This window comes from Centroberyx affinis, unplaced genomic scaffold (assembly GCF_046629955.1).
Source record: "Centroberyx affinis isolate AG114_WGS23_722 - 3 ecotype Tasmania unplaced genomic scaffold, CSIRO-AGI_Caff_v1 ptg002503l_1, whole genome shotgun sequence".
Taxonomy (NCBI): domain Eukaryota; kingdom Metazoa; phylum Chordata; class Actinopteri; order Beryciformes; family Berycidae; genus Centroberyx; species Centroberyx affinis.
Genome location: NW_027280725.1, coordinates 1 through 25,083, shown reverse-complemented (window position 1 = coordinate 25,083; position 25,083 = coordinate 1). Strand labels below are relative to the sequence as shown.

General features: G+C 40.9%; 1 protein-coding gene across 1 annotated transcript in view; it reads right to left on the bottom strand.

Annotated features, from left to right (window-relative positions):
• LOC139656640 (leucine-rich repeat and fibronectin type III domain-containing protein 1-like protein) overlaps positions 1-17,487 on the bottom strand; it is a 73,147-nt gene extending 55,660 nt beyond the window's left edge. Inside the window, exons 1-6 of the mRNA XM_071534233.1 lie at positions 17,292-17,487; positions 15,469-15,620; positions 15,045-15,298; positions 14,479-14,722; positions 14,157-14,314; positions 12,167-12,547 (exon numbers count right to left, since the gene is read on the bottom strand). Of these exons, the coding sequence (XP_071390334.1) occupies positions 12,167-12,547; positions 14,157-14,314; positions 14,479-14,722; positions 15,045-15,298; positions 15,469-15,620; positions 17,292-17,487 (1,385 nt within the window). The remainder of the gene's footprint in view (positions 1-12,166; positions 12,548-14,156; positions 14,315-14,478; positions 14,723-15,044; positions 15,299-15,468; positions 15,621-17,291) is intronic.
• Between the last annotated feature and the right edge of the window lie 7,596 nt (positions 17,488-25,083).

Here is a 25,083-nt window from a genome sequence, read left to right as displayed (position 1 = left end):
CATTACTACTCATTCACATTACAACTTAATGATGCTTGACGATTCACATAATTAATATCATACCAAGCACTCTAATGTGCTTCAGCACTGCATACCACATGTACCAAGTCTATTCTATATTCATGCAATAGCGGTTGGTTCTAATCCCAGAGGATGTGGAATAGTAAATGAAATGACACTATGGTTTAACCCAATTTTTCCAAAAACACAAGCGAGCATAGAGCAAACATCGAGCATGATCATTTTTCATATAATAAAGCATGAACAGTTTGAGAGACAAAACTAATTATAGCAAACAGGGAAGGCTGTGGGGCAAAAAAAATAGCCCTGCCTATCAGAGAAGGCTGACGCTTGAGTCTGGCAAATAAAACAAAACATGAGTGTCAAAGCTTGTTATCAGGCATGTGATGATAATGTAAAAATAGTGCAGTTACACTTGCTATACTCTTATAATGCACTGGTGGTATCTCACAAAGCACCTTAAGTAATGTGTTACCAAAATAGGTATGAGAGCAGCCGTCTATTGCTTGGGCCCCTAACAGTCCATAATGCACGTTTCCATTCATTATATACCTGACTGGAGAGTGTACCCGTCTGGACAGGTTTTATCTTTCTGTGAGACCATGTAACAAAGTCCATTATCCCAAGAACCACAAACCATGGACAATGTGGAAAGAGAGAGAGAGAGAGAGAGAGAGAGAGAGAGAGAGAGAGAGAGAGAGAGAGAGAGAGAGATGGTTTCACAGACAGTTGGGTTCATGTCTGGGTTGACGTGTGCGCATGGTACGTGCGTGCGTGTGTGTGTGTGTGTGTGTGTGTGTGATTGAAAAAAGGTTCACATCGACCTCTCCCTGCCCTTGCATGGTGAGGCAAACGTGAGGCGAATTAAATTATTTCTATCAACCTGGACACACACACACTCACTCACACACTCACTTACACATCTGCCAACACACTTACACATACGCAGAAATGTACAAGCACTCAGACTCATACACATACACATACGCTCAACAATGAACGACTCTGGCATTCACAACCACACCTGGTCCAGACAGACAAGGTGGTGCGCATTGAAAGGAGAATCTAAGCTGTGAGCTTTAGAGTAGATCTTGCAGAGACATCTATTTAAAGGGAAGAGTGTGTATGTACTGCAGGGCTTGTGTGTGTGTGTGTGTGTGTGTGTGTGTGTGTGTGTGCGTGCGCGCGTGCGTGCGTGTGTGTGTGTGGGGGTGCATGGCACCTTCTCTATATGCCACCAGTTGTGGTGAAATATGTGTTGTCATGAATGACATTCACAGATATGTTACATCCTTTCTAAGCGTGTTTGTCAACAAACGTTTTCCCACATCAGGGCCCAACTGACAAGATCAGGGGTAAAATTGGGATTTGTGATGTGGGGGAGCCATGATTCACCGAGGCTGGCGGGTGTGTGCATGCACGTGTGCGGCAGCAGCGGTGGTGGGGCTGAATATCATCATTTAAAAATAGTATGCATATCAAGCCTTTAATGATTTCTCTTGTAAGTGAAAGTGTTAAACCTTGTTCTGAGTAAATACAATAATTAGTGTAAGTCACAATTTGTTTATTTTATCATTTACATCTGAAAGTTGCACACACAGACACACACACACACACACACACACACACACACTTAAACAATAAAATGTAAAATGAAAGAAAAACTACTCCCACACCGCCAATGAGTGCAATAATAATGATGTTTTGATGCAGATATAGTTATTAGGGATCTTCTGGCACAACATTTCTCAGTCCAGCATAGGACATACGTTTACAAAGGGTTAGTAGAAGTGGAAGCAACTAAGATAAGATAAGATAAGATAAGATAAGATATACTTTATTGTCCCGCAGGGAAACTTGTCTTGGGCTCCAAGCCACTGCATCACACGGCACATTTGTCAACATCACTACGCACATGCACGCATAGATCATACATACAAACGCATGCAAAACATGCTTCAATTCACATGTTGAGTGTGAGACAGTAGTTCTTTAAAATAATAAAAGGTAATAAAAAAGACAATAGTTTCAAATAATAAAACCAGGTATAATCAACCAGTGGTTCTTTAAAATAATAAAATAATATAGTACCCCTACTTGTTGCTATTTAATATCTTGATGGAGGATGGAATAAATTAATTATTGTACCTGTTCAGTCTGCAGTTTGGCATCCTGAACCGTCGGCCTGAGGGCAACACCTCGAATTCTGGGTTCAGGATGTGTGTTGGGTCATTCAGAATCTTCTGTGCCTCCCTGAGCACAGATTTTTCATATAAAGACTGAAGATAGTGATGTTCTTTTTTCCCTATGATCTTCATGGCCGTTTGGATGAGACGTGCGAGCTTAGACTTTAACTGTGCTGACAGGTTACCATGCCATACTTGTATGCCATATCGAATTATACTCTCTAAAATCATTTGATAAAACAAGTACATAAGTTTACTATTTACACCATAGAGTCCAAGCCTTCTCAAAAAGTACATCCTCTGTTGTAGCCTCGAACAAAGGTTTTCAACATGAACATGCCATGTGAGCGAACTGTCAATGTGGACACCAAGATATTTATATGAAGGAACCTGATTTATGGATACACTGTGAATGAGTACTGGACTGTGGTCACCAATTGACTTTGGGTCGAATATTATCTCCTCAGTTTTTTTCACATTCACAATAAGGTGGTGAGCATCACATCAATCCACAAACTGTTTGATTTCGGAGTGGTAAAGTGATGTGTCTTGATCTCTGTATAATAAGCCAAGAATGGCGGTGTCATCATTATACACCCATTCGTGTATAATGTGAAGAGAACTGGGGAGCTCACACACCCTTGTGGGGCCCCTGTACTAATAGATTTAGGGTCAGATATTGCCTTATTTACCTTTATATGTTGGACTCTGTTAGTTAAAAAAGAAAAATACTATTTGATAATAAAATAATTTACATTCATCTGTTTCAATTTGTCCAGTAATAAATATGGCTGAAGAGTATTAAAAGCTGAACTAAAATCAATACAAAGTAAGCGTGCATATGCCTTAGTGTCCTCCAAGTGTTTAAGGACTAAGTGGGTGGTACTGCTGACTGCATCATCTGTGCTCCTTCCTTGTCTATAAGCAAACTGCCAAGGGTTTAACTCTGGGTTTACCTCAGTTTTCAGTAAAGACACAATATATTTCTCAAAACATTCCATCACAATTGAGGTCAATGCTACAGGCCTGTAATCATTGTTCTCAAATGGGCAGGACTTCTTTGGAACTGGAGTGATAACAGTTTTTTTTTCCATAGTGCAGGAACAGTGTGCGAGTCCAGTGAGCGCTGAAAGAGTGGACACCAAGCTAGGGTAAGCTCTTCTCTTTTTAGTAGGCGGGCAGAAATCCCATCCAGTCCACTGGATTTCTTAATGCATAACTGATGGAACAGTGACTGTACCTTAAAGCTATCCACCTCAGGCCTAACTAAGGCCTAAACATTTCCAAAGACTTAAAATTAATCTCTTAACCCTCCTGTTGTGTTCGTTTCATTTTAATTAATTCTGTGTTCCCGGTCCAAAATGGCCGCCCTATTATAGCTGCTTATAAATCCATAATAATACATATATTATCACCTAATGTTGTGTTAGATCTTTTTATCAACTTAAGTTCTTGTGAACATTACAAGTTTTTAACTTATATTTGCTATTTATGGCCTGTAGGCCTCATTGACCTGAGCTCATACAACTTGTTTTTGAGTAAAAAAAGCATAATGTATGGATTATTTTGACTATAACAAATACTCAGATGAAACATATTGTGCTATTTATCACAGACTACTTTGTGTCAAAGTTTAACAAGGACATTTGTTTTGAAACCATTTAAAATTTTTAAATAGTGGCACAAAATAACATCTGTTGTGTTCCCGGTCAAAACTGACCGGTATGATTTTATTAGTAAAGAAAGGACATAGGCCCAAAACTACACATGAAAACTTAACTGCATCTTCACTGTCAGTTTCCTGGCCTCTCTCCTCCTCACCAGTGTCATGATCAAAGATAAGATCAATAGCCTCACATACAGTATATTGTTTGGTCATTGTGCTGCCACAGAATGAATTGTGAGCAAGGCCTCAAAAAAGCTTTATATACCAGAGCTGCAAGAAAAGTTCCATATATTATTGAAACAATGTTGCGATTGTTTGTGAGAATGCCAACAGGTGTGGTTCCTGTGGGGGAAAGATTCTATTGGGGATAGGTTCCTGTGGGAGTTGCCATGGAAGCCAAGAAGGGGAGTGAGGTGTGTGTGTGTGTGTGTGTGTGTGTGTGTGTGTGTGTGTGTGTGTGTGTGTGTGTGTGTGTGCTCAAACACACATGCATGTGGGGGTCTGGGAGAGGAAGGGTGTCCATCTGATGAATGGGCATGTGCCTGAACTCAATTATATACACTAATTGTAGTCTCCCATTCATTTCTAATGACCGGTCATTTTTGTCCGGGAACACCACAGGTGTACAAAAAAACACCCAAAATTTAATGAAAATTATCAAAATTTATTTTGTGTGTTCAGATGCCCTGTGTGGACAAAGTCATGGAACCTTATGACAATCAGATTAAATGAACTACATTTTTCAGAGAGAAAACTAAGTCGGTCCAATTCGATGGGAACACAACAGGAGGGTTAAAATGAATGTTCTTTATTGGATTATATTCATATTCCTTAGGGCCAAAATGTTTTACTAAAAACACAATTTTTTGGGATTGTTATCATTCTAACAGGAGGCATTGATTGGCAGATCTCGCCACTCCCAAGTCAGATTCTGCTCACACTGCAGTCCGGCGAGCCAGACCACGTCCCTTAGGTGGTCAGGCTTTGCCTGGCATCAGCCCCTGAATCGCTCTTGCTAGAATAATAAAGTTGAAAACAAAATGGCCATGCAGTCTGAATATCAGGCAAGGTCAGGCTTGCATCATGACCGGAATTCTACAGAGCTTGGATGTATTACAATCACGAGTACACAAGCAGTATAAAGTAATAGAGTGGGAAAATGTAATGCAGACGCTTCATGACATCAGATCTTTATGATTGGATCTGAAAAATCATACTGAAATGACAAGTGTAATTTTAGCCACATAGCTCTGGCTCGGTCTAACCGTGTTTGGCTATACAATGCAAGCCAAGCCAATAGCAGTCTTGTTTGGCTTGAGGATGTGTTTTCCCTGCTGGGGCCTCTTTGACCCTGTGGTGGAATCTCAGCTATTGATCCTGCCTGACCTCTGACTGATCACAGATCAGCATGCTAATACAGAGTGGTCTCTTGTTACAAAAGCTCATCTAACACACAGATCAACCAGCTACAGACACACACACACACACACACACATGCACACACATACACACACACACACACACACACAAAAGGACACCAAATTTAACATACATGTCAGCAAACTACAGCAACATGTTAAACCAATTTAAAACCACTAGGGAAAAGTCCATTAGAGACCATTATAAAGAAACATCAATACAATGGTCTCTCTATCTGTCAATCACTCTTGCCCCCCTCTTGTCTCTCTCTCTCACTCTATCCACCACTAAAATAACTCTATGTGGTGTAGCTAAAAATATAAAAACAAAAAAAGAGAGAAAAAAAGGAGAGAAAAGAGGGACACACAGACATTGTGTAAACACACGCACAGTCTTTCCTGAAAACACATTAACACATACAGTAGATAAACAGTCATACATTTATAGACATCCTTTACAATCTATACATACAACACACACACACATGCATGCACACCAATAGAAGATAAAAAAAAAAAGACAAAAGGAGATTAGGGGAGAAAATACAGGAGAGAAGAGTAAAGGAGGGAGAAAGGGGGGAAGGAAGGGTGGGAAGGGGAGATGAATGGAAGCTTAACAAGAGGAAAGGAGAACAAAGGAGAGAGGAGAAGCAAGGAGACAACAAGGAGGAAGAGACATTATAATCTCTTTATTAATACAGATACATGTCATTGAATTTCGTACCTTCTTTTCAAGCGAGACCTGTCCAATAACATGAATGTTTATCACCAAATTACCACCAGACTACACACATCGTACATGCAACAGGAACAAACAGTGTAATATGAGTGACTAAGGTAACAATTTAAAAGAGGTCATCTGTGAAAATGCCCACAATTAAATCCTTGAATTTTACTTTTAAGGTTTGGTATTACGTTTTGCGATTTTGCATAACTTTTGAGATTTTGCACTAAATGTAGTTATGTTCCAGGTAAGAAGGGAGGTGAGATTGGGTGTGTGCTTTTGTAGTATTACAAAAAACATGCAATTAAACTTGCAACTAAATAAAGAGCATCAATTTGTTGATACAATGTGCAGTGGTGAGTGCAAAGCTTGGCATTTGTAATATGTCTGTGTAGAATCATTTTGGCATTTGTAAATGGACCGAAAAGTGCTGTGATATTCAACATCAATAACATGTAGAGTAGAAAAAGCAGCATGCATGCAATATTACCATAATTAGTAACTGGCAGAGAGGTACAAGTTTCTTCCTGCACTCACTTAGGGACAGAGAGGATGTATTTGGTGTTTGTGTGTGTGTGTGTGTGTGTGTGTGTGTGTGTGAGAGGGGGGGGGGGGGGGGTATGGGAGGAAAGGAAAGGAGAGGAACAAAGAGAAGACTTAAGAAGAGAAGCCTCCTGCCTGGCAGAGGTTCGATGCCATTGATGTGTCTGGTATACTGAGACTGGGACAGCTAATACACACCAATCAACACACACATACACACACACACACACACACACACACGCACACACATGCATGTACACACATGCATAAACACACACACACATACACATACAAACACACTTGAATAGACATTGATTATATGTAGTCAGGGGATTGTCTCACACACTGGTTAACTGATACACTGCCAACCAGTGGTTCACACAGAAAGACACACACACACACACAGACACACACACACACACACAAACACTTCATCATATGTACTTAGGCATTCATCATATGTAGTCCGGAGGTGTCAAGGATGCTTCACACACTACTAATACACCACTACCCACTGGTTCACATGTGCACATGCATTCACACACTCACATACACACACACACACTCACACACACATACCCTTGGTGCAATAACGGCATTGATTGTATGTAGTCAGGGGGTTTGGAGACTGCGTCGGAGAGCCCTCTTTATGCTCTGAACTCCACAGAAAATCTCTGGACTATTGGCGGTCTTTGTACAGTGGAAATGTTTCTAAATTGAGCTGCTTGCTTAAATAAAGGTTAAATAAAATGGGTACAAAGGGCAGGGTATGGATCACTAATCTTCAAGACGCTGTGGCTGGAGCCATTTACTAGAAATACATGTAATACTTTTAGGAATTAGTATGCAGTAGATTCTGAATGGATTTCAGATGCCTGAGGATTTTGATGCTTGAACTATTCAGCACATAAAGGACTGCAAAAACGTTTAATTAAAGCAAACTAAATTATTAACACAAAAAAAAGTTATAAGGTTTTCTCACAACATTATTACATTAAAGATTACAGCATAATAGCTAAAATTAATATCCAAAACACCTTTTTCAAGGTTCTCACATAAGAATCACAATATTATTCAAAATAAATAAGGTATCGTTGATATCTTTTGCTTTGAAGGTGTGTTCAAAAACACAATTCAAACACAGTGGTAGCTTATGTGGAAGCCCCCTCTTTCTGATACAAATGGTATCTATTCTGCATTAGTATACTGCTGGATTTGCCAAATAAATCCTCTTGTCTCTTGTATAAAGTGATAGTACTACTGCACTATGAATTTAAAAATATGGACTACAATGGCAGAAAAGGGAACACAATTTAAATTTTCTGAGCAGTTCCTCTCAGAGTCTCAGAGTAACAGTGCAGCAGAAGTGCAGCAAGCATGCAGCAGAATGTGGGACTTCTACAACAGCCACAGCTGTAGCACACATACAGTTTCCCTGGTCCTCTGACAAAAAGATCAAGATGCACTGGCTACAGATGCAGCCTATTGAAATGCACAACCCATTTAGAGACTGAGAGTGATAGGGATCAGCATTGCAGGATTGCTGTATAACAAATGTAAAATAACCATTACAGAGCAGAAGTAAAATTCTAAGCTCACGTGGCCTCTCCTTACTTTTTTTTTCTTTCCCTGTTTCTTGGTTCCTCTGCTCCTCAACACTTTGTATCCTCTCCTCTTTTCTCCTTCTTCTTCAATTCTCTCTTCACCCCTGCTAATGGATATTGACCAAGGAAAGTCAGAGGGGAAGAACCATGCACACATGCACACACAGACACACAGACACAGACACAGACACACACACACACACACACACACACACACACACACACACACACAGCGTATCTCTTCACTCAGAGCAGAGCTGGTATAAAAAATGATGACCTCTGTTCTTTTGTTGAACAGTGGCTGCATCTACATACACCAATTGGCCATACTCCGGTTAGGGTCTACATCGGATGAAGCTGTTTACATGAACCTTTAATACCCTGCAATTGAGTTTCCCTGTTGCCATGAATACACCCGTTAACAGAATATTCCTGTCGACCCGTGGTGTCCTGCCCACAGACAGAATGGTCTGCCAGTAAAATTTAGGAGAAGATATGGCCGCCAGCTCCCCAGTAAGTTACTTCTAATACATAGGGGTAAGTACAGCTCACCACCATCCATGTTTCTTAGGTGGCATCAGAATGTAACATTGTGCGAGTTGGATTTCATGCAGATGGCGTAAAGCAAAAGTGAAAGTAGTAAGATATTTCAATTCTCCAGTAACCTGTTTAATATCGGAGTAAACCAGGGATTTTAAGCGGGTTTCTCATTATTGGAGTTAAGCTTAACCAGGTTATTCAAACCAAGTTATGACATTTAAATGCATTGGAAACTGGGTTACTTCAATAACCAGGTTGAGAATGACTGCTATCTCCACATCTACAAGTGTGTGTATGCGTGTATGTGTGTGATGAATGTCGATTGAGTGGGTGTGCTATGTCTTATGTCTTTTAAGTACTTTGTGTGAGAGTGTTCAGGGCCTTGCCACATTGTTCTGAACCTTAGGTGGGAGTGCACTCAAAGACGAGGATACATAATCAGTATTGCAAATGCTTATATAACTCTGTGTGTGTGTGTGTGTGTGTGTGTGTGTGTGTTTTAAAGTAATTAACAGTCTAGACAAACAGCTGGTTAACGTAACATTAGGCTCATTTACAGATTCACACCCACCCACACACACATACGCAGACACCGACACACTCCCCCACACACACACACACACACACACACACACACACACACACACACACACACACACACACACACACACACACACACACACAGACAGTCCTGCACCTGACCAGTAAGGAGTATATTTTGTGGGTGTGGGACCACTGTGCTCACTAATGAGTTGTGATGTTGAATGAGCAGTTACAGATGGACGGTTGCTATGCAGGAGAACGGTTGCCATGTTTAGAATTGTAAAAGGCTACTTGTCTCCTATGGGTAGCTGAACTGTCTGAATAAACAAGTGTCCTCTACCATAGAAGTAATCACATAATCAGTGTTCGGTGGAAACCTCTATTTCCATATCTCAAAACTTTTCATGAATTAAGAAAAAGTGGATGATTCTCCTGTCGACATTGATGGATATTTGACATTTTATAATATGTTATTACTGGTTTTGCTTTCAAGATTTTCTTTAAGTGAGAGATAATCTCGGCTGTCAATCAGAATAAATATCTAAATCATTCACATCTAGGTCATTTGATGCACAGTGATCACATTTTCAATTAAATCACTCACTTAACATGGGAACAGTCAAAGACTGTCAATGAAGATAGCATGTGATTTTAGGCAGTTTCATTTGGAGTACATCTGTACTCCAAAACAGTATTGCCCACAATACTATTGAAGCCACCTGTCACTCAAAACAGGATCTAAGAGATTTTCCCAACCTGTTGCTATGACAACTCCACAACAGATGAAAACTCCACAGAACTGAAAATAAACAGGGCTTTCCCAGGCTTTTGGAGAGATTTAGGTGATAATGTTGCCAGTGCTTTGGGTGTCAAACCGAGAGAGAAGTTTGAAGACTCCCCAAGAGCACAAAGATTTAGGAGAAAACGTAATGCTATTGGAACACATTCAAGCTCTCTGTGGTAGTCAGTGCAGCCAGTTCTCTCGCAATTACATGCAAACTGCTCTTTGTGCATGCCACTGCAGCTGTAAAGTCAACAAGAAAAAGCTGGAGAATTGGTTAGAAGGACTTGAAAGAGAAAAGGTCATGTTCCCTATTGACATGCACCTAAATGTTCCTGTACATACTCTTTAAAAAGAAGAGAAATCGGTCCATCAACCAATCATACTGGTAGATGGCACACTGAGACTAATCAAAGCATTGTGTATTTATAAATATTATATAGCACCTCTCTACCCAACAATATAAGAGAATCAATAATGATGATCTGAATGAGATCAAGTCCATACAGGCTTATTGTTTCAAATATTTAAACCACTAGGTGTGCTTTATATTTAAAAACAATGACACCTTCTCTCCCATATTGACTGCTGGCATTACGTAAAGTTAAGCACATTATGGGTTAGTATTGAAGCTAGGAGTCAATATTGCCTCATGAATTTCAAGAAGCATTTTTTATCCAATATGGATGTATAGCATTTGGAAAGAAACCCTTCATATCTGACCAGACTTTTAAATAGAGTCAGAGGAGGAAACATCTAACATAACCCAAATCAAGGACATCTCCTGTTTATATTTTAAGTCAAAGATTATGGATGCGTAGAATGGGCAATTAAAATCAACATTCTTGAAAGATGAGACACTGGCAAACGGATGCAGAAGCACTAGCACACTTTCCCCCACTGTATTTTATTATTTCAGAGCCTACCCAACACTCCTCACAAGCAGCAGGGGTGTTGAACGCGGTCCAAGTTGAACAGCTTCAACATGTAACATTTTGGCATGGCATACCGCATAATGCTACATGGCAACTTAGCAAGAAATGTTAGGTAATCTGCTCACTAGCTAGTGCTGTGGAACGATAGGCCTTGTGTTCTCATCACTTCCAGCCTGATCTCTGCCACTGAATGTTTATTACTGCTGCAATGGACATTATTTTGATACATGACACTCGGAAAGTCATTTGTTGTTATGGCAAAGGCACCAATTATTTAATTCATTCAAGCTCTCCAAATCTCATGCACTGTCCACACAAACTGACTCTTTAATATGGCAACATTAGCAAAGTTCTATGGTAGCCTCCTTAAATGTGCTGAAGGAGATTACCATGATTTACCACAAAATGACCTTTCTACACATTTAAATTCTGTGCATGGAATGAGGCTCATTTCTATGATAACATTATTAGACTTCTATGGTAGCAATCTTAACAGTATCAAAAGGGATTACCATAATGCCATAAACTGCTGTTTCTATGCATTGTAATTCTATGGGTGTTCCTTCCCAGTTTAGTTAGAACTGGGGTGACAGCATGCTGTTTGTGCAGCACCATGTTTTGCCCACTTAAATCAGACAACATACCAGATTGTTTCAGAAATCTATCAAATTAGACATTTGTATTCCCTCTTCCTTTATTAAACCGACTGAAGCTCTGTGTTTTAAGCATTAAAAATATTTTTGACAGTTACAGTATGCTCCCCGCATGTTGTCATGGCTTCTCATCCGTTGGCTAACCCGACAATGGCTCTGTTCCACTGCTAAAGTCTTTATCATTCCAGATGATTAGATTTTTACGACTGGACGACTGGCTAATCTCCACTGGTATCATCTGTCAACAGTTTTCATGCTCATAGCAGCTGCTGATGGCTGCTGATTCACTCTCTCACACACACACACACACACACACACAGAACTGCTAATTAATACTCTTCTCAAAGCATTCACATAATAGCGGTTCACTTGCAATGCAATCACATTTTGCTAGTATATGGAATTAGTGAGATGGTACCATAGATACTATAGACGGATAGAACAATGGAGCAACTGAATAATAGATATATAGATAGATAGACAGATAGACAGACAGGCAGACAGACAGACAGACAGAGTTAAATGGAGAGACAGATAATGTGATAGACAGACCTGTAAACCAGTGTGTCATCCCCAGAGCTGTTGTACTGGACCTGGAACATCCTGACTCCTGATGAAGGACTCTGACTGGTCCATCTGATGAGGGCAGAGTTTCCTGTCAGCTCCACCAATGAAACTCTCCGGTCCGCCCCTCTTGTCTCATTGTTAGGCAACGCCACCTTAGAGGAAGTTAGGATGTCGGAGGGGGCGGGTTCAGAGGACGGGTCGCGGCTGCGGCTCGTGCTGTTGGCCAGATGGGGCATCGCCGTGACAACTAGCTCCACCCTGCCTGTGGATTCGCCTGCGGCATTGGAGGCAATGCAGGTGAAGTTCCCAGAATCCTTCAGGGCCGTCACATTGATCTCCAGGCTTCCGTTTGGGAAAACCAAGGTTCTGGAACCAATGATAATGCAGATATATGGTTTTGTCGCTGTCAGGTGAAAACCCTGTATCTCCAAAATGTCAGCTTTTCAGGAACTAAGAAAAACAGCCTTGTTTTAGCTTGATTACAATGCATGTTTGACTTTATCCTGTGGATTTTCTTTTGGTTTCATAAGCCCAAAGAGGTCGGAGCATTTTCTCAACCCTCTGAGGAGCATGTCATGTTTCCACAGGCCAACAGTGATATACTAATTGATTCAATCATTTACTTGAAATGAATGTGTGAATCCAAAACCAGAATAGCAAATATAATTAAATAGATCTTCAACACATACCAACAATAAAGTACACATCACAGCGGGGGGAAATTGTGGCACATCATGTTGCAGAAAAAAGGTTTTCATCCTGCTTACAGAGGTATGTTGCGGCACAAGGCAGTGTAATTCAAAATATTATGAACATTTTTTATGGTTCACGCTGTATATGCAAAAAATAACTGGTAACGTAAATATTGTGGACTTGTGCCCAATAGGTCACCAAATGGAAAACCTTTAACAGCTGAGGAAAGCTTGGTGGGGGAGGACATTGAACATCACTCTCCTGACCTCAAAAACTACTATCCAAGGCTCTGATTCAGAGTTGGTGCACATAAGTCATGCGCCTACGTCCTTCAGCCAAGACAGAAACTATGTGAGACAAGATACTCGTATTCTGACTCGTGCCACATGGGTGCATAGCTCTGAGTTAGGGCGGTGCAGAGGAGAATATTTAAAATACCCCAGTCTCGCACCTGCCAACTGGGTTGCCAGGTTTCTGACATTAGTAGGTTTTTGCGGATTGGCGCACTCAGGCGGCCAATCACATTCGCTTTACAGTAAGAGAAGCACTTTAATTTTGAAAAACTGAAAATTCTATAAGCCTAAATAGAAACATAGCATAGATCAAAAAGGCCTAAAAGCTGAGCCATATTTCCAGTTATGATAACTAATATTAGCCTATTATAGGCCTATTATGGAATTGTGATACAGCTCCATTATAGGCCTATTATAGGTTCATACTGTATGTTTTTTTTTATTTAATTGGATATCAAGTGCTGTAATTTGGAAATGGCTTGAGGCTTAAGAGGTTGTCTATATTGAATAAAATACCACTTAGGCTAAATAAAAAGAAGCTGTTGTCTTAATGGGTATTAGATGCAAGCCTATTCAAAAACACACAGTGGCTGCTGTACTTACACCACCAGAGCAGACACCGAGTAGCAGATCTGACTTATTAGAAGTCAGAGTCCTGGAGATGTTGGAGAACACATCTTTTTGGGGAAACCCCACCACGCACGCATAGCTGCTCCAGAGCCGCATAGTAAGAGCTTTGGTGCACAGTAAGAGCTTTGGTGCACAGACAAGGCTGAAGTCTGAATACCAACACCCACAATTCTGTCGATAAATCTGAACTACGTGTGCTTATCTCAACTCTGAATATGAGGTGCCATTATAACAAGGCACTTAACCCTCAACTGCTCCAATGGTGGCGCTCCGCAGGTTTCAGTAGAGGACTGTGGCCATATTGGGCTATATCCTGGATAAATAAAAGCAAATTTTATATATATGGACAATGTTAGAACCTGGAGCTGTTGGAAATTAGTCGTCCTTCAGGGCTGATCCAATGAACTTCAGGCTCCGGGTCACCGTTGGCTTTGCACTTCAGGCCAGCAGGCTGGCCTTCCAGGGCCACCGTACGGGGCGACTTACGGGTCAGCACTGGTGGGTCACAAATAAACTCCTACGGGAAACAAAAATACTGTCTTCATTCTCTCATTGAGGATAATTTTTTCTCTATTATTTACATGATCAAAGGTTTGGCTTGGTTCCGAAGTCATGAAACATTTTCTATAGTGGAAGTCATCATTGGTTTTCTGCATGACAAACAAAAAATCAGTGGTTCACCTCTTCGGGAATGGTCCAGAAGTACTTGGCACTGAGGTCAGGAGGGGAGGCGCACGTCTCTAGGTCATCCTCCCTGGTCAGCCTCCTCAACCAGAGGAGTTCACAGTTACAGTGGAGGGGGTTCCCACCAAAGCTCAACACCAGGGAGGAGAGGGGAGAGCCTTTGGACTTGGCATAAACTGGGATTCTCAGGAAGAGCGGGTCTGGGGGGATTTTCTTCAGCTTGTTGGACGTCATATCTAGCCTGTCAGAGCAGGGGGGTGGAGAGAGAGAGAGAGAGAGAGAGAGATCAACAGTGGATCAACAACCAGTCGTTCAGTCAATCGGTAAGCCAGCTAGAGCATCAGCAGCTAGTCAGTCAATGAAGCAGTCAATAATCCTTGATTATTCTGGCTAGTTTTGTTGGTGAGTGTGTTAGTGAGCACGTGGGGAACAGTCATGTTGATCAATGTTTCATTATATATATTATATATTGGGATCGCTTTAAGACTATAGTATATACAGTATCAATCCCTCCCCACATCATCCACTCATCTCTCCATCCTTCCCTCTTTCCATCTATTTACCTGGCCAGTTTGTGTAGGTTTGTGAAGACCCCTTGAGGAACGTTTTCTATGAGGTTATGATCCATATTGAGGGTATTGACGTTGGTCAGGCGTCCGATCGTGTCCCAGGGCACCTGGGCAAGGTTGTTGTAACTGAGGTCCAGATCCTCCAGCGTGGACAGGAAGTCGTCAAAGGCATGGGGAGAAATGGAGTGGAGCTGGTTGTTGGCCAGGATCAGGTGGCGAAGGTTGGTCAGGCCTTTGAAATGGTCATCCTGGTTAGTGAAAGAAGAGGAGAGGAAAGAGGATATGTTGGGAGAAATATCACAAATGGCATGTGGATAATAATCTATCTATCTATCTATCTATCTATCTATCTATCTATCCCTCTCTTCTTCCCCCTCCCTTCCCTTCTGTCAATCATCCACCCATCCCGCAATCTTACCTTGATCACAGTTAATCTATTGGAGTCTAGGTGGAGGGCTCTGAGTCGTCGGAGGTCACTGAAAGCGGAAGGGAGGATCTGACTGATGGTGTTTCTGGACAGAGTCAGATGCAACAGGCTGGTCATGTTGGCGAAGTCCTTCCTTCGGACCGCTAGGAGCAAGGGGAGAAACACAAGGAAAGACTGTGTGACTACGAACTTGAGCTGAACACAAGTTCCCTTAAGCGTTCCCTTACAGTACAAAGGAAGCAAGGGATAAACAGAAGTTCTTGACCATGGAGAGAAAGTGAGGAGCTACACTAAGTTGCTGTCACAGAAATGGTTGGACTCAACTGTAATTATAACTGTAACTGTAATGTTCTATAGCATTTTATAAAGGTCATCCTGAGCTGAGTGGTAGAAGATAAAGTAAGTATGTATATGATATATTAACACTTTTTTTTGTTGCTGATCTCACAGACAGCCATGATCATGTTTGCCAAGGAAATTATTCGACTGCTGTCACATGAAAGCTTTGTAACTACAGTTTGGTGTTCATCAAATTTAAATTTGTATAGTCATGCTGAATGAGCTTCATGAGCCTAGAGACTATGAGACCTGATCAACCCCATTTCATAATTTGCATAGCTTACAATCTGAAAATAAGTACGCTTTTATTAATTCCTGTAAAATTTGATTTTTGGCAATACACAGTATGAACCTCAGGTGAAAGCTGAGAGAATCAGGTATGCCGCAAGATGAGATACAGAGTTCAGTTTTGCACAGTGACAAGCTAAAATAAATATTCTTTCAAGAACAAAATGAAACAGAATTTAATGGATATCAGTTTCCTGTTGGGATAAGTTTTGTTCTCTCCATCACCAAATTGTCAGAGCGCAAAGGTAAAGATTTGATTGGTCATGACTGAAGCCAGCCCCTACCACACCTACTGAACATGTATTCCTTCTAATCCCACCTCACTTCCAACTGCGCCGCAGTTGTGCCACACGCTTCTGGCCATGAAATCAGTTGCCACGCCCTGTGCACTCATGCCATGTGTGCTCATGCCATGTGTCTTTGACTGTGCTTTGTGCCGTTTGTTGCCATTGGTTCATTAAAATAGAGCCCCATGACTTCAAAGAATACTGCTGTGTAAAGTTGTTAGTGGTGCATCATTTTCACTTTTTGTACCTTGTGAAAGCAGTCTTCCTTTGGTTTTCGTGAGCTATGGAATTGAATGTATTTTAAGCCCAGGCAGATTATGTGGTTGCCTTGGTGGGAGCCAATGAGAATCCAGATTCAAATAATTAAGGGATAAATCAACACTTCAGTGTGTATGGCTCAAAGTATCAAAAGGGATTATTTGGTATAAAGAGAAGATGAATCAAGGATGTGATTTGGCTATACTGGGCTGCATCTTTTTTTTAATTTAGGACCTAAATTAGCACACCTCACAAGCTGTGATAATACTGATACCCGTAGGGAAATTCCCTTTTTGCTTGAATGCTTGAGGTCAGGTCAGTAACATAGCAGCATCCATGGAGCAGGTATCTTCTTGAGCCAATGTGTTGACAAATGTTGGTTGGTTGGTTGGTTGGATGGATGGATGGATGGATGGATGGATGAATGGATGGATGGATGGATGGATGGATAGAGGGGCAGTTTGAGTAAATTTCACTTCCATTCCATTTTGCCTGAATTCTATTTGAGTGTAAAGTGTGTAGAGTTATGGACATATAAAGAAAGGAGACACAACTCTGTCTTGGGCCCATGCAAAAGTTTTTATATTCCATCTGTGGATTGATAGATAAACGGAATGAAGGGCGGACACACGGTTATGTTACCAGTGATGAAGTTCTCTTGGAGCCGTAGCTCCACGGTGCGTCGGTCGATGGCAGCCGGAACAAACAGCAAGCCTGTCTTGGAGCAGAGGATGGCGAGCGATGGAGAGAGGCTTTGGCACATACAGCGCTTCGGACACGGCTGCCCCCTGCAGGCTGCTGCCAGCAACAGTAGAGAGAACCACAGCCGTTCCATCATCCTCCACTGGGATCAGGGCAACTAGAAGACAAAGAGAAACAAACATTGAATTAGAATGGATAAAAATAGCACTTCTTTTGGAACGGGCAATTGGGAGGAAGAGACAAACAAACCAGGGGCGTGTCACCAACCCCCAGAGAAAATTGACTGGCCACCCCTACTGCCCCCCTACTAAATCCAGATAATGATATGTCATGAACGATGACACACTCGCCCTACAGCCATATGAGCATTTACAAAAATGTAGGCAGAACCAACTGCACTGCCACACAGATTTTTCAAAACTTCTCAGTTAAGCCTGAAAGTTAAGACACTGCTGGTGAATCTGCAACTGCAAACTTACTTACTTACTTTTTAACAACTAAACTGATTCAGATTCAGAGTGAACACTGTCATATAACTCTTTCAAGTACAACAAATGGGATATGACAAGGGCAAAACAGAAAGTATGCCGAGAACAGCGTCACTGATTAGCTGATAATGCCCCTCTCCCATTCATAAATTCGGCTGATGTGACCTTTAACAAGCCATGTAATAACCAACTGCCAGTCTAACAACAAAGGAGATGAATCCCATTAGCACTATATTTTTATAGACATTATTCTGGGATTTCTGCTTTCTGTATTGATTGACTGACACATTTACAACAAAATTCCTATTGAGCACAATGGTCTTTTTTTTACTCGTCGAAGTACTCCTCTTCAGCCTGACAGTGAAGAGAGGAGAGAGCCAGGAGAGATATCAGTGAAAAAGGGATCATGGGTGACACAGCTGTAGAGGCGGACTAACATATTACTGTGAGTACATGATATGTGCTCCAGGATGTCCGCCATTATAATTTCTAACATACTGCAGAGTTGTGCAGAAAGAGAAATGGGCAGACAGATAGAGAAGTATAGGAGCACACTGTAAATCTGCTCTTTGTGTCCATTTGATTAAAACCTTATTTAACCAGGCAGCTCAATATTGAACCATTTCCACTTTAGAACACGTGTGTGTAGATGTGTGTTTGCGAGAGAGACACAACTGAAAACCCATTCTGTGTGTTTGTGTGTGTTTGTGTGTGTGTGTTCGGACCAGTGGGCAGCAGTGTATTAGCCTGCCCAGTCTGAGTACCAGGCTGATCAATAGCTTTGAACCTCTATTAGGCGGGGGGCCTGTCTTCTACTCCTCTGCTGCTCCTCCCCTGGCCTCTCCTCTCCCCTCTGCTCCTCCCCTGCTCCTCCATGACTTTGATACTCTTTCCATCTAAGTAAAATCTCAACAACAGTGTACCACGGCACTTGGTTTTATGCTGATGCGTCCAATTGCTAGAAAAATACAGGGCGTGTCAGCCGGCTCTCCTTTGATGCATGCTATTCTCTCTATCAAATTCAAATTGGCATTCAAATGTATTGCTATTATTTCTATCTTGCATTTTCCTGTGTATTGTCCAATAAAGCAAAGATGCCAAGCAATATTAAAAGGCAAACAAACCCAAAAATGAAAATGCATGCAATCTCATGAGATTGCTAAGAATAGCTATGCTGTAATTTGTATATTTTATGTTCTCCATCCTCCCACAGTGTAAGACACAGAGCAGAAACCATGGATAGCTAGAACATACAGTGCATCCGCACATAAACACTTCAGGTCCTGTTCGTCACTCTGTCCATTTTCCTCCATTTACACATTTCCGTTTAATGTATCTCTCTCCATTACTCTCTATTATTCACTCTACTCTACCCCATCTCCATTCCTCCAGCCTCTGTACCACTCCGTCTCTCCTCTCAACATCCCTCCTTTCACCTGTTGTTTCCTCTGTCTCACTCCATTCCTCCATCACTCTCCATCACTCTGCCCATGCCCAATCCTTCCCTTTTCTATCCTTCCTTCAGTTCCACTCCTCTCCTCCCATTTCTTTCTGCCTTGCCTTTCGCTCATTCCATCCATCCCTATTTTTAACCTTGTGTACATCACATTTTGTACAAAAGATGTAATACAAGTTGCTAGCATTTCCTCGATCTCCCTCCCCCTCACTGTACACATCCCTCGCTTCCGATTTTTCTTCATATCACTCCATCCATCCTTCACATTCTATCATTTCCTCTATCTGTCCATCCTTCTATCTGTCTATCCTTATCTGCATTCAACTGTATTTTCCTCGCCCTCTGTAATTTTCTCTACCCCTTCTCTATTTCTATCATTTTACCTCCCTCTTTTCATCATTCCCTCTACTATATCCCCTCCCTCCTTCCATTTCTCCCTCTTATCTCTAATCTTTATTTATATAGCGTGTTTTGTACGGAGGATGTAATTCTCATGCCCAGTCACTCTCTCCATTCCTCTTCCTTTCATCTCCACTCCCTCTTTTTTCACATTATCATCTATCTCTCCCTCCCCCTCCCTCAATCTTTCCCTCTTTCCAGGCTGTCCATGCTCGCTTCATATCTTTCCCATCGTCCATCCCTCTCTCTTTCTCTCACTCACTGTTATGATGTGTTTATTGCAATGTGTCTTTAATGCATTTATGGTGCGGATTTGGTACCAGAGGTGATTTTAAATGCACACGCCCCTCACTCGTTCCACCCACTCATCTAGCTAGTATGTGTATTTACGAAGCTCCTCCATTATGGCAATTTTAAACGTTCACACATCCCTCACTTGCTTCACCCACTCATCCAGCTTGTTTATGTATTTTTGAGGCTATTCAATTATGGACGTAGGGGGTTTTCTGAGTAATTCGGGAAGGATGATAACGATCAGTCACCCACCATTACTCTCTGCTGTGCTTGTTCAGCTACAGGGACTTAATAACAGTAGTGAAAACAGATCCAAGCTGTCGGCCCTTATTACCTCTCAGATTGGGTTATCAGTCATTGGCAATGGTTGGAATGACAATCTAGTGTGCAGGCATATTGGGTGCAGGCTAGAGCTCCACACTTACATCCCAACCCAATGGGTCTCAACTGGGTTTGGGTTGGGCTGAATTTCCCCATGTAATTATTACTGGCTATCTTATTACTGCCTCCAAAGTTTCATAATGCAAGACAGGCTGAATACTGTAGAAGGAAACAAGGGTCGATTTGGTCAGGGGATCCTCCATATTAGCCCCAAACAATTGGATATATGGGTCACCAGAAAAAAGCTTGATGCAAGATAGATGAGTCATGTGTTAGCCTGGAAGCCGTCATAGAAGCACTCCAGAATTCATCTATCCTGCGTCTTTCCTCCTTTAGTGCTAAAATGGTGGTCATAGTATAAATCCCCAATCCTGCATCTATCCTGCATTCAGGCCTATACACAAAAGTGTTTTTATTACAAAAAACTGTATTAGTTGCAGACCAGAGCAGGCCAGCAGATTCCAGAAAAGACCACATTTATAGACAGTGTTGAGGAGTAATTTCACTACATGTAATTAAACTAGTGCTTTAACTACATCAGCTATATCTCGTTAGAGGAGGGTGCGAACAGGGTGGGGGTAAGCAGGCAGTGCCAGTGTTTTTTCTTTGTTTCATTCTTTAGAGTTGTAATTCATCCATCCATCCATTTTCTATACCTGCGTATTTCTATTCAGGGTCACAGGGGGGCCTGCGATATATTCCTGCATGCATTGGACAGAAGAAACTATAGTCACCAGTCTATCACAGAGCGAACACACAGACAGACAAACACACTCACACTCACATGCACACCTATGGCCAATTTCAGAGTCTTCAGTCCACCTGACCTGCATGTCTTTGGAGTGTGGGAGGAAATCATTCACTGAATTATATTATACTGTATGTGCATCTTGTGGCCTGATTGAACACGTCATTTAATATTACTGTAACTTGTGCATCAGGGCGGCATCGGGCAATTTTTATGTTTAACATGCTATATTTGCACATCTTTTTCATTTAATTTAATAAAAATAATAAAAAATATAAAGACTAGTAGGTACCAGTAGAGATGTTCCGATACCATTTTTTCCTTCCCGATACCGATTCCGATACCTGAACTTGTGTATCGGCCGATACCGAGTACCGATCCGATACCAATGAGTTAAAAATAATATATATATATTATTATTATTTTTTAACAGCTGTATACTACTAACCCTGTATGGATGTGATATGATTGCTATCATTGTTGTATGGCCTGGCTCAGGTTAAACCCTTTGTAAAACATGAACAAATACATACAGAGAATGAATGCCATAGAACTTTATAATCTAGTTTGACAGTCAGTCATAACTGAAAAAGAACATAAATAAATAAATCTAGGAATAAATAACAATTCCTTTAAAAAAAACTGTTAAAGTGCAGCCACAATTTAGTAAAATAAAACACATTTAAAATTTTAAATAGCACAGTAACAGTATAAATGTAGTATATAAGTACAGATTTCTGGGAAAACGGACGTTTTATCCCGGTGAAACTATTTTAGGTTTAGTCTACTTTAACTTTTTCGGGGCTAATAAATTACGTGATATCGGATCGGTGCATAGACTCACGTACTCGCCGATACCCGATCCAGCATTTTAGGCTGTATCGGAGGCATTTCCGATACTTGTATCGGTATCGGAACAACTCTAGGTACCAGACCTACCTGCTGACTCTGGTAAGCTATTGAGGTAGCAGACTATATTAGAGGAAAGCAGAACAGACCAGTCCAGGCCAAGCTGGTAAATCAGACCAGCTCACACCAGGCAAGACCATACCAGTAGATGCCAGACCATATTCAGATAAAACCACCAGCATTCATCCATGAACACCAAAAAGTGCCACCTGCATGTTTCTGAAGACATTTTGAGACATATATCATCACTAGGAACATGCATGGCATTTCATTGTGCTAAATGTCAAATCATTAAAATTGCTTATTATGTTTCTTTGTGTCTAAAAGGCAGAGGTAACAGACAAAACATCCAGCATCATTCTGTTGTAATTACACTGGAGAGCTCTGCATTCATATTCATTTTCTACCAGTGACTGTTACAAAGCTGCCAGCAGAACATTGGGGATGTCTCCAGCAGTGACAAATGTTTCTGTTTTTATGTTTTCACAAAGTAAGGCACCAACACACACTGACAGTCTCTTTGTTTTTCTTGACAGTATGATCTCAGCTTTGCATTTGTGAATCAATCAACAGCTCCCAGGCAGAGTATTTCTCAATGTGTTTAGGGCAGATACTGTAGCAGACTGGAAAGCTACTTTGCTACGCGTGTTAAAAACACTGGGATTGGAATGTACTCTTTGGAAAAGAATGACCATTAGCTGTGGGAACACAAATACTCCAAAGAAAATTTAAGGTACCATTGCTTAGTAGAAAATGAAAAACAGCAGCAATGTTTTCAATGCTCTCGCTTAAGTGATACTTGAGAGTTCTGACACAAGCAGTAATTAGCAACACACACCACAACAATACACCTCGCACCTCCAGTTTTCAAAGGCAAAATGTTGCCGTCACAGGTCAAACCCCTGTGCTCCATTTTCACACAGTCTCTTTTTCTTCACTGTGTTTCTCGACCAATCAATAGAAATAATGAGGTGTTTTTGCTAATGTGTTTATTGTAAATATAGCAGACTGGGATGCAATTTACCCTATGCCATTTAGAGAAATAGTGAACTCCTTTCAATTAAACTCACTTCTGATTAAGCCTGAACTCTTTAGTCACAAACAATATGTAATCAAAGCACCCCAAAGCCAGTTAAAGATAGCCTACTTTACTTTATAGACTTTGAGATACAAAAAACCCCAAAACAAAACAGTATTTAGCAGTGGTCATACACACAGCCACTAAAACAGATTAGCAGTTGCAGGAACTTAAAGACAATCAATGTTATTACAAACAGCCCTGACTGCAGTAATTGACAACACAAACCACACACACACACACACACAAACAGAAGGGGAGAGAGAGGTACAGCAAGAGACAGAGGGAGATGGACAATGAAAGAAATACAAGACAAGTCAGTGAAGACAGGTAGAAAAAGAGAAATATAGAGGGAGAAGGATGTAGGAAGGAAAGAATGAGAATTAGAAAAAATAGAGTTGGTGAAGAAGAATGATTGAGGGAGTGAGAAGATAGTATCAAGTATCAAGTATTCTTTGAATGGTGTAGAAGGGTTGATGATGTACACTGATATTTGCAATACATCATGCGATGAACACTGTACTGACTATACTGTTTGGTACTCTTGGTTCGTAACCTGGGGTGAACTGCTGTAATGGTACTGGGGGGTCATGAATCATGTTAAACTTGTTGCAAAGTAAGTGTTACAACATGGGCAGAAAACTGAAAGAGAGACAGGGGTTACAGTAATACCATTCATGTTTGCAAGGGTGACAGTTTTTACTTGAGCTGAGTCTCAACAAGGGGTGTGTGGAGATGCTGCAACTTGTATTTGTACGTATATTTGTTCATTAATCACTGAGATCATTGGTGTTTGTATTTGTATTCAGATAAGAACTGTGAGAGTACAGAAGTAACCCTACATAAAAAAAATCCATCAATTCCTGAATTTTAGCATTGTAATCATTGCCAGTGCTACTGATATTAAACTCATGGGTTTACAATGACTTATCAATAATAGTGACCTCAATATACCTCAATATATCATTCTCAAATTAATTTTGGTAGCATAGTCTAGTGGTTGCAGAAAAATGAGACCATCACCATGTAAATTGGTTTATTCTTTGTGTTGTTCTCTATGTGTTTAGTCTATTTGTCCCCAAGTACGATTTTGGAGCAAAATGTGCAGGATTGACTTGCGGCACAAAGATAGACCGTCAGCCCAAACAGGAAGAGGGCTCGCTTTGAATTGCTCTACTTGTTTGTACAAAAACATACACAGACAAGTTAAATTGCTGCAACAAGACTGTTGCTGCAATTTAAGTTGCTACACTCCTGGAATAATCAGGATAACCACATCATTCAAGAAGGATTAATCCACTCTACTATACTACACTTAGCTGTCGTTCAGTATCATAGTAGGCTGTTAGCCAAAATGTTTCGTTAGCATTTCCCAAGCCTAATAAATTCCACATCTGTTATGCAAAACTGCTTTGCTAGCCCAGTCTAGTTGTAACTAAAATATTCACCTGCATAAATGACTGTTGTCCTTGTGACAGTGATGTAAAACACTGCCACCAAGGGACTCAAGGGATCGCCAAAGTCATCAGGTTTCAAATTCCACTACACATTGAGTGGCTATTAGGCTTTTAATATCAGTAGCACTGCCAATAAACACATCAACAAACAAACATAGCCATGAACAATTATGAACTACAAAAAAAAAAAATCATTTTCAGAAACCAATATCTTGTTCCTCATCCTCACTCTGAAGCAGTATACTTGAATTCCTGTATGCTGCTAATTTGGGATCATTCCTAAGACTCTACCCATTCTCCAACCCACAGGTCCTGTGCCTGCCAAAACCGTAGACAGTTGCCCCGCCAATTGAGCTTACTCAGAAGCTACCTTTTAAATTAGCCAAAGGATAATATATCTGCCAAGGGAGGGAGTTAAACCAGCCAATGTCTTTTCTATGTTACAATGAATCAAAGTGATTTGAAAAGTTATGTTCTGAAGCAGGTGAATGATAGTAGCTGTTTAAGAGGACTGAGATTAAC